A 10,596-nucleotide genomic window follows, 5' to 3' on the forward strand; every position below is an offset into this window, starting at 1 on the left:
GGTGGGACGTCTTGTCTTTGCCCCGCCCCCGAATACAGCCTCTTTTCGAGTTGTTGGCGGGCAAACGTTCCAGGCTGCGAGCAGTAAGACGAAATATTTCCACCCACGGACTCTCGGTGCTAAAGTTTGCATAGCCGCCATGAGCTACATCAATCTGCCCACCGTGCTGCCCAGCTCCCCCAGCAAGACCCGGGGGCAGATTCAGGTGCGGGGTCTGGGGGTACGGGGTCTGGAGTGGGGTCGGGTGGTGGCTGGTGCGGGGTGTACAAGGGAGAGACCCCTTAAATGACTTCTCTTCTAGGTGATTCTCGGGCCCATGTTCTCAGGGAAAAGGTAAATGAATGGGCCTTCGGGGCGGTGGGCCTCCCTCTCTCTGCAGACCCTGGCTCTCCTCTCCCTCCTCCCCCATCTTCCCATAAGCCTCTGACTAGGCGGCAAACGCCTCTGTGTGTACATTCCCGCCCAAATTTGGTTTCCTGGATTGCTGCCATCCTCCCGCCCAAGCCTTTTTTCTTGGGGAACCCTAATTTTGCTGAGGCGGACCACATGGGGGTACAATTGAAGACCCCCCAGCTCACATTCCCCAGGAGCCCACCGGACTCCGTCATGTGTTCCCCTGGGAGTTAGGCACCTTCTCTGACAGTTTCCTCATTCATTCCCCATGCGAGCTCTCCTAAAGCCTTGGAGCCCAATTAACTCTGAGGTGAGGGTCTAACCTCTGGGAGTCCCACCCAGAATAACAAACACACACTACTCGGGTTTTCTTTGGTTTATTTTATTTTATTTTATTTTTTTGTTGTTGTTGTTTTTTAACTCAGCGTCTTTATTTGTCGCCCAAGCTGGTCTCGAACTCAGAGATCCTCTTGCCTCTGCTGGGGTGCATCACCATACCAGGCACCTCATTATTTCTGAATGGTCTGGTGTCACCTCACTTTTGTCCCTTGCCCGGAGGGTGAGGGCCAAACTCAAGATCTGGGATCCAGAAGCAAGCTCTCTGGCAATTCTGTCAAAGACTTTGAAGTTCATTCATGAAAATTGAAGTTTGTTCAGAACAGCATGGGGTTAAGCCTTGGTGAACGGGCTGCGGTTCCGGCTGCCCGACGCTAGGTGGTGGTGGCAGCCCGTATTTTGCTCGGGCCTCATGTGCCCTGGTTAATTCTTGCAGCACGGAGCTGATGAGAAGAGTCCGGCGCTTCCAGATCGCCCAGTACAAGTGCCTGGTCATCAAGTATGCCAAAGACACGCGCTATAGCAACAGTTTCTCCACACATGATCGGTCAGTCCTACCCCTGATCCTGCCCTTCGGAAACCCCTAAGCCTCGGGACACACTGCTGCTGGCCTCTAGTGGACATGCATAAGTGCTCAAAACTTAGAATAACCTGTCCCCAAGTGTCCATTGTACCCACTGAGGCTGGGAGAACCTGGGTCCCACTTGGGTAGAGGCTGCAGCCCTCTTGACTCTTTAGTTGGCTCTCTGCCATTAGGTAGCCGTCATCATTCTAAATTGTCTATCTACCAGCCCTCGCACTGGACACTTCCCTCTGAGCCCAAGGGTCGGAGTTCAAGAAAGTAATTTGTGCCTCGGGGTTGCTGGAGCTGGGCCAAGGGTGAGCAGCCTGGGGCAGAGCAGGTTTCTGAAGCAGAGCAGGAAGTGGAGCCGAGAACTACCAGGACTTGGAGTTGGCTGGGGATTCAAGCCAGGCTTCCTGCCAGACTCTGTACTGAGGTCTTTACAACTGTCCTTGTAACCGCGGTGCCAGCGCTCAGGACGGGATGTGCATCCAGGAGGACCGAAAGCAGAGGAGGCAACAGTGCCTAGAGTGGAGGCCACAGCCGCGTTGTTGCCTGTGCTCTCTCTGATCCCCTCTACCAGGGGAGGGAAGAGAGAATTTAAGATGCCCGAGTGTTGTGTTGTGTTCTTTGGTTGGTTTCTTTTATTTTTTTGAGACAGGGTTTCTCTGTGTAGCCCTGGTTGTCCTGGAACTCACTCTGTAGACCAGGCTGGCCTCTTAACTCAGAAATCCTCCTGCCTCTGCCTCCCAAGTGCTGGTATTAAAGGTGTGCACCACCACTGCCCAGCTTTGGTTGGTTTCTTAGGGAGGTGTGTGTTTGCACACGTGTCCATACACATGAGTTCAGAGGACAGCCTCGGGTTATAAGTTCTGGGTTCCACACTCACTGGCCATATATTTTTGGGTTTTTTTTGGGGGGGGGGGTTGAGACAGGAACTCTCTACAGACCTCTGGTTGCCCTGGAACTCACTCTGTAGACCAGGTTGACCTTGAACTCACAGAGATCCAACTGTGCCTGCCAAACGCTGGGGTCGATGGCATGTCCCACTACACCTGGCTCACTGTGCTCTCAAAGCAAGCCCTTTACGCATTCAGACATCTCAATCCTGTTTTTGATTTGTTTAGGGTTGTTTGTTTGTTTGTTTTTTAAATCTTACCTGTATGAGTGTTTTGCTTGCATGTAGATCTGCACGCTACTTGCTTGTCTGGTACCCTGGGAGGTCAGAAAAGAGCATCCGATTCCCTGGAACAGGAATTATAGATAATTGTCAGCTGCCATGTGGTTCCTGGGGGTAGAACCTAGGTCTTCTGCAAGAATGACAAACGATCTCTCAACCCGTTTACTGAGGCGGGTCTCATGTAGCATAGGTGGGTTATAACTTGTGACCCTCCCTCCTCTTCCCCCTGGAATTACAAGCTAGCAATCCCACACCCAGCCGGATGTGGTTGGCCACACCCAGCTTCCCAGATTTTAAGATCCTGAGGTAGTAAGTAGGGCAGAAGGTGCTTTCCTTGATAAGAATGCCACTGCATGCTGCTTGTCTGTGGTTTGGGAAACGGCTTTCTGAGTTAGTTTCTGAAAGTGAGGCAGAGACCACAGGGAGAAGGCGCTGGGTGCAGCCCAGCATTCCATTCCTTAGAGCAGAGAGGTTCCCGGCATCCTTTAATGGTGTTCTGGAGTGTGTCCAAACCGGCCTTTAGAGGCCTGGGTGGGTTCTTCCTTGCCGGGAAGCGGGCGGTCTCCAGTGGGGCCTATAGCAGAGGCTTCCCAGCCTGGCTCTGCCAGCAGACAGCCGTGTGGTGTGGAGAGTCCTCCAATCTGGAGGGCAGTGACTGGAAGGGGTCCCAGAGGGTCACTCTGCTGCCTGGCTTCCAAGGCCACCCACCATTCCAGACGCTGAGAACAGGATGCGTCTCGCCTTGGGCTGCTCGTGGCAAATCCACGGGCCTCTGACAGCTTTCCTTTCCTGGGTACCGCACTCTGCCTTCTGTGGCTAAGATTACTTATTCTTGTCAAGGACCTAGGTTCAGTTCCCAGCACATTTGATGGCTCACAACCATCAGTGACTCCAGTTCCAGAGGATCTAACATCGTCTTCTGAACTCTAAGGCCACCAGATGTGCACACAATACACAGACCTATATGCACGGAAACTGCTAATAAATATAGCTAAATTTTTAACATTTCCTCAGGTATGACTTAACACCTTTAATTCTAGTACTTGGTGGGCAGAGGCAGAGAGAGTATGGGGCCAGTCTGGTCTACAGAGAGACCCTATCTCAAATGAGTTATTTTGCTTTGTCTTTTAACTGGTTTTCTGAATAAGTCCCTGTATTCCCCAGTGCTCCCCCACAGAAACTGATGGATCACCTCAGGCCGCTTGTCTGGGCCTCTGGGTCCTCGGGGTGCTTGGTCTCTGCCCTTGCTCATTCTTGGCCTTCTCTTCCCAGGAACACCATGGACGCATTGCCAGCCTGCATGCTCCGTGATGTGACCCAGGAGTCCTTGGGTGTGGCCGTCATTGGCATCGATGAGGGGCAGTTTGTAAGTCAGCCTGCAGCATAACCCCCACCCTAACCCCTGACCCTTCCTGCCCTGCTGGCTCAGAAGTCCCTTTCGTCATTGACTTGTCTTTACTGGGGTGCAGATTCCCTTGCCCAGGAGCATATTGTCATGTAGGGTTGCTTTTGCCAAGGTAGCTGTGGGGGAGAGCTCCAGCCTTGGCCTCAGTGGTGGCTGGGTCCTTTGATCCCAGCCTTGCTTTGGTTTCAGGGTCTGTTTGTGAGGTTTTAATCTTTGGGAGGTGGTGTTTGCTTCCTGGGCGTCCTCTGACTGGAGTGGGAATTATGTCTTTTGTGGTCTTAACTTCTCTCCCATATAGAAGCCTTTCCATGGGGGCCCGAGCTGGGCTGGCAGAGCGCCTTCCTGGTGAGCACAAGGCCCCAGGGCCCAGCCCAGCATGGCATCAACTGGACATGCTGGAGTGCCTATAAGTCTAGCACCAGAGATGGAGGTGGTGAGGATCAGTTCAAAGTATCATTAGCTATTTAGCCAGTTTGGAATCAGCCTGGGCTGGGGGGCTGTAAACAGGAAGGGCTGGCCACGCTTCTTTGCCAATTTAAGGCTGTGTCCAGTCCACCAGGAAGAGCAAGGACAGAGGCCTCTAACACTTAACATCATAGAGGTTTTAAAGAGTATTTGTTGATGGACGGTCGGGTAGTGCTGTGGTCCCTGTACTTGGGAGACTAAGGCAGGAGGAAGATCAGGAGTTCAAAGCCAGCTTTAGCTAAAGAGTAAGACCTCGTCTCAAGCCTAGAACTCATGAAAGGGTAAAAGCAGGAATCTGCCTCCTCAGAGTCGTGCTCTGACCTCCACATGTGAGCACCCACCCCCATGCATCATATGTAGTAATAGACATTTAAAACCAGTAAGTGGGCGGGAGAGAAGGCTCCGGTGTTAAGAGCACTTGCTTACTGTGCAAATGACCCAACTTTGGTTCCCAGCACCCGCAATGGGCGGCTCACACCTGCTTTTAACCCCAGCTCAGGGTCTCTCCTGGCCTGTGTGGGCATCTACACACATGCACGCACACATACCTCACATAGACACATACACCTAATTTTTAAAAATTTTAAAAAGAGTTGTCAAAGATAGCATATATGTCCCAAGCATGCCACCTGTGGCAACGTAATAAACCACTCAATAAATAATCTCCCAGCCGGGCGTGGTGGTGCATGCCTTTAATCCCAGCACTCGGAGGCAGAGGCAGGCAGATTCCTGAGTTCGAGGACAGCCAGGGCTACACAGAGAAACTCTGTCTCAAAAAACAAAACAAGGGGCTGGTGAGATGGCTCAGTGGGTAAGAGCACCCGACTGCTCTTCTGAAGGTCCAGAGTTCAAATCCCAGCAACCACATGGTGGCTCACAACCATCCATAACGAGATCTGGCGCCCTCTTCTGGAGTGTCTGAAGACAGCTACAGTGTACTTACATATAATAAATAAATAAATCTTAAAAAAAAAAAAAAGAAAAAAAAAAAAAAGAAAAGAATCCCTCACTGTCCTGTGGCTGCAAGTGGCTTGTTCACAAAGCTGGATGATGGCCCCGGACAGCCTGTGGTTTGAGCCAGAGCCTCTATGTCACTTGCTGACTTTCTGTTGGACTCTGTGTGGCTCTCTGGCCGCCCACTCTCATGCTCTACCCTGGAAGGAGCCAGGCTGTTTGGGTTTAATGGAGGAGGGGTCCCAGTCTGCCCTATGTGTGCCCTCAACCCCCAGGATAGAGTGAGGCAGCTCTGGCTGTGATACTCTCACCGTGCTCTTGGCACCTGCCCATCCACCAGGATGTGCCAGATTTGTTTTGTCCTCAGAGGTAAATCTTGGAGCGCGATCGCTGCGGAGACGTTGCTTAGGGTGCAGCTCCCCGCCTCAGGCCTGCCGCAGTGGCCTGCTTACCAGCTATGCTCTCCTGGTGTTCCTGGAGGCCCAGCCGGAGTCCCTAGGCTTACCTTCCTTCCTTAGCTCTTCCTGCTCGGTAGATTCGTACCCAGGTCTGGCACCAGTCTAGCAGTTGCTCCAGCCCTGTTCCCCATCCTAGCCTATAGGAGAGATTTATTTCTATGCTTCCCCCTTATGATTAAGAAAAACTAGTTCATTTAGTGGATACTTTGATTTCTGAGATAGGTCTTGCTTTGTGGTCTGGGCTGGATTAGAACTCAGCTCCCTGAGTCCTGGGATTGTGGTCATGGGCCCTCACACCAGCTTCATATAAACAACACAGTTTTTGCATGCTTCTGCCCCAGTCTCTAGAACCTGCTCTTTATACTAAGTTCAGGATTTCCCCATTGCAAAACAAAAGGGCTGCCCTTCCTTCCATATCCTTGCCTGGGACAGTGGGTGGCAGAAGGGTTGGAGCCTGGAGGGAGGGCAGTGCCTGTCTGGCTGCTTCTGGCATAAACTGTGCCTGTTTTGTTTTTGATGCTCAGGTGAGACGGCAGAAGGGGTCTTTATTCATGCTGGCCAGGGTGCCTTGCCTGGTGTTGGCCCAAGAGATTATGTTCAGTCAGTGCCAGGACTCTTGACAAGTGCCAGCCCAGCCTGGGCGCTTCTAATTATACATGTGCGTTTTTATAGAGCGGGCCATGTCACATGCTGTGACTATTGTGGGAATGGCTGGGTCCAGGGACCAATCACATCCATTCCAAGTTTCTGCCCTTTGGCTGTGGCATTCTAGGTCTGGAGACAAATCTGGAGCTTCCAGCTCACCTCTGTTGATAGACTGGGAGGGACTGGGGAGAAAGAGAAAGGCTAGAACACTAAGGTGTGGGGCAGGAGTGTGTTCAAGAAAAGGTCTGAGGAACCAGGCAGGGTGGCAGACCTGCACACTCAGCTCTGCGAACACTGAGACAGGAGATTGCTTTGAGTCCCAGGCCAGCCTGGGTTACACGGTAATAACCAATCAAAAGCAAAAGACAGAAGAGATGGGGAGACAGTTCTATCAATGAGACCCTGGCTCTGCAGGCGTGAGTCCCTAGCACCCGTGTAAAATGCTGGGTATAGCCACGTGTCCATAACCGCAGTACTAGGGAGGCAGGGGCAGGCAGGTCCCTGAGCTCCGTCGCCCATCTGAATGGCTCTGGTCCAGATTCAGTGAGAGACCCATCTCAAACAAAGAAGGTAAAGAACATTAAGGAAAATGCCCAGCCTCGCTCGACAGGGTAGAGAAGCCTGGGTCTTGATTCTAGGGAGACACTGTGCTATTGAAGGGTGGCTGGCCTGAGTGACCCCGGAGGGCAGCTGTCCCTGCCAACCTGCTCCTGCCTCGCACATCTCATTGCCAAGAGCCATTCTCTCTCACGCAGGATTTCTTGGTGGGAAAATGCCAGTGTAACCTCATGGTGCTTATTCTCTGGGTTTTCACTTAGGCTCTCCCTCCACCCGTCCGTGGGGGCTGAAGCACTTGCGTGCGTGTGCATGTTTATGGGTGCTTGCAGAGGCCAAAAGAGGCCATTAGATCCCTTGGAGCTAAGCTATCTGATGTGGGTGCTGGGCATTGAATTCTGGTAATCTATAGGAACGAGTCATACTTTTAACTGCTGAACCATCTCCCCAGCCCTGTATTTTTTGGGACAGGATCTCGTAGCTTTGAACTTTGTAATCCTTCTACCTTCAAAGTACTGGTAGTATGGTGTTGGACACTGTGTCTGGTTCATCTGATGCTGGGGGTGGAGCCCAAGGCTTCATGCACACTGGGTAAGCTCTCTTCTACCACCTGAGCTACCTGGTCTGCTCCTGAAATGTGTGAGTGTTTACTGTGTTTATATGCATGTCTATCAAATGTGTGCAGTGTCCATAGAAGCCAGAAGAGGCCACCAGGGCCCCTGGTGCTGGAATTAACATATGGTTGTAAGTGACCATGTGGCACTGGCAACTGGGCCCTTTGCAAGAGCGGCAAGTGTTCTTTCCTGCCATCCACCCCCAGTTCTCTCTCTGAATGCCCATTTTAAACATGAGCTGTGTTTAGCTTCTAAGTCTGCCCTAACAGAAGTCCGCAAGAACTTTAAGCCCAGAGCTTTGTGCACTGACCGTTCTGGAAGGAAGAGACCCTTGGTGTTGGCAGGGCCACTTCCTTCCAAGAACTGTAGGGGAAAGTTCTAGCCTGGTGGCTCTCAACCTTCCTGAGACCTTTAATACAGTTCCTCGTGTGGTGACCCCAGCCATAAGATTATTTTTGTTTCTTACACTCTTGCCTCTCTCCACTTTGCTCCCCATTCCCTTCCCCCACTCTCCACGTGGTCATGGTCGGCCCCCATGTCTCTATTCTCTCCTTCTTTCTGCTTTTCTCTGCCTCTGCTATTCTCTCAACTCCCCTCCCCATGGCCTAAATAAACTCTATTCTATATATTTTTGTTGCTACTTCATAACTATGACTTTGCTGCTGTTATGACTCATAATACAAATATCTAATATGTGACCCCTGTGAAAGAAAGGGGGGTCGTGACCTGCAAGTTGAGAGCTGCTGTTCCAGCCTCTCTGGTATGTAGAGGCCTCTCTCAGATGCTGGATGGAGCCTGCTGGCAAGCTCTGGGTGGCAGTGGGCATGCAGGTGGGATGTCTCACAGGACTGGAGGTGTGGTCTGGTCTCCGGCTCTGGGCTTACCTGCATGCTCAGATCCCTCACGGTCTTCATGAGGCCCTTGCCTGGGGCAGCTAACTTCATCCTCTGGACTTTTCCCAGTTTCCTGACATTGTGGATTTCTGTGAAATGATGGCCAACGAGGGCAAGACAGTAATTGTGGCAGCGCTGGATGGGACCTTCCAGAGGAAGGTAAAGATGGCTAGTGGGTGCTCTGGACTGGCCAAAGGGAAGAGAGCAGGAGGGTGCGGCTCTCAAGAAAAGCAGGATCAGTAAAGTATGATGTAGCCTGAATCATGGGGTTTAAAAGAGAAGCGTTAGCTGGGCGTGGTGGCGCATGCCTTTAATCCCAGCACTCGGGAGGCAGAGGCAGGCGGATTTCTGAGTTCGAGGCCAGCCTGGTCTACAAAGTGAGTTCCAGGACAGCCAGGGCTATACAGGGAAAACCTGTCTCGAAAAACCAAAAAAAAAAAAAAAAAAAAAAAAAGAGAAGCGTTGTGGGTGGGAAGAGCTCAGGCTGAAGCGTGCTTGCCTCGCAAAGCACACAGGCTCGAGTTAGACTCTTTAAAATGCTATCACCAAGAGACAGAGACAGGCAGATCTTAGCGGCTTACTGGCAAGCAGACCTAGTCTATACTGCAAGCCCCAAGCCAGTGAGAGACCATTTCCAAAAGCACCAAGGTAGACAGTGCAGAGGCACAGCTCCTGACGTTGCTCTCTGCCCCCCCCCCCCCCACATATACACATGTGAACACAGGCAGAGGAGGGAGGTGCCTGGCTAACTGACCACAACGCCTGCTGTCTTCCGTGCAGGCTTTCGGCAGCATTCTGAACCTGGTGCCCCTGGCGGAGAGTGTGGTGAAGCTCACTGCTGTGTGCATGGAGTGCTTCCGAGAAGCTTCCTACACGAAGAGGCTGGGCCTGGAGAAAGAGGTACACACACACACACACACACACACACACACACACACACACACACACACACATGCTTCTGCCCAAGGACTCGGGTGGGCTTAGGCTCCAGCTTCTGAGCCCCACCTTCACATCTCCCTCCCACCAGGTAGAGGTGATTGGCGGAGCCGACAAGTATCACTCCGTGTGCCGCCTGTGCTACTTTAAGAAGTCTTCAGCCCAGGCTGCTGGGTCAAACAACAAGGAGAACTGTCTGGTGCTGGGGCAGCCAGGAGAGGCCTTGGCTGTCAGGAAGCTCTTTGCCTCTCAGCAAGTCCTACAATACAACTCTGCCAACTGAAGGGACCCGGGGCCTGCCGTCTCCTACCCAGGTTGGACTCTCAGAGAGCAGGGGGAGCGCGGGCCTGCCATTCCTAACGGACACTGTGCCTTGAACAGGCTCATCGTTCACTCGCTGAAGCTGTTTTCAGTTCCCTTTTTGATTGCCATGATGCCTCAATGCAGACTGGAGCCCAGACCCTGCCTGGTGGCTAGGGGGTCCCGCGTTCAGCCAAAGGTGAGGACAGAGCTGTCTAGCATTGTGACACTGGTGGGGCTAGTTTCTTCCTTGTTGGTGGCTGCGTTTCAGTCTCAGAGCCCCACCCTCACCAAGGCTCCAGGCCTCTCACAGCTCCCCCATTTATGCCTAAACATTCTCACCTCAGCTCTCAGTGAGCCACTTTTCTTGTGCAAAGTGAACAATATTAAAGTTTACTACTAATGAGAACGTCTTTCTCCTTAGCCTGGCTTTCCCTAACTTGCAACTGGCACCCACATGACTTGGGGGTAGAAATGTGTTTTGTAGTACCAATGGTCTCACCACAGCCCAAGAAGAACAGTCCCACATTTCTATCTGGTTGGTTTCGTGACAAAAATGGCAAAGAACCTGCTAGAGAGTCAGGAGATGGTGTTTCTAGCTGGCTCGGGGGTTAGGGGGTGGTCAGGTTTTGTGAGACAGACATTTGATAGCTTGAGTTGAGAAAACAGCTCAGATACTCAGATAGGCCTTGGAAAGTGGGTGGGGCGACACCCTTGAGGACTAGAGACCTGGGTCTAAGGTGCCAGTGTGATGCTGGTGTTGTGCCCAGCTTGCCTGCCATCTAACTCATTAACTGCTTAATGCATGTTCTGCAGAGAAGGCCCACAGCTCAGAGCTGGGCTGTTAGCTTACACTTCAGATTTTGAAAGACACCGCCGGCCGCCATCAACAGCTTTGTC

The 10,596-nt window shown here is 52.1% G+C and overlaps 1 protein-coding gene across 1 annotated transcript; it reads left to right on the top strand.

Moving 5' to 3' along the window:
* The first annotated feature begins 29 nt into the window (after window positions 1-29).
* On the top strand, window positions 30-10,105 carry Tk1 (thymidine kinase 1). Its single transcript, XM_085829393.1, has 7 exons — window positions 30-205; window positions 302-333; window positions 1,166-1,276; window positions 3,744-3,837; window positions 8,530-8,619; window positions 9,241-9,360; window positions 9,488-10,105. Exons 1-7 carry the CDS (start codon window positions 140-142, stop codon window positions 9,677-9,679), a joined length of 705 nt encoding a protein of 234 aa, XP_085685519.1. The 5' UTR covers window positions 30-139; the 3' UTR covers window positions 9,680-10,105.
* Window positions 10,106-10,596: the final 491 nt, after the last annotated feature.

This window comes from Mus caroli, unplaced genomic scaffold, assembly GCF_978045245.1.
Source record: "Mus caroli unplaced genomic scaffold, Mus_caroli_1 scaffold_13, whole genome shotgun sequence".
Lineage (NCBI taxonomy): Eukaryota > Metazoa > Chordata > Mammalia > Rodentia > Muridae > Mus > Mus caroli.

What these genes read in the sequence shown, in the direction of transcription:
- Tk1 (XM_085829393.1), top strand. Translation starts at nt 140, where the DNA reads ATGAGCTACATCAATCTGCCCACCGTGCTGCCCAGCTCCCCCAGCAAG. An exon ending in CCCATGTTCTCAGGGAAAAG is followed by an intron (nt 334 to 1,165) that starts GTAAATGAATGG and finishes TAATTCTTGCAG; the next exon opens with CACGGAGCTGATGAGAAGAG. An exon ending in GGCTGGGCCTGGAGAAAGAG is followed by an intron (nt 9,361 to 9,487) that starts GTACACACACAC and finishes CCCTCCCACCAG; the next exon opens with GTAGAGGTGATTGGCGGAGC.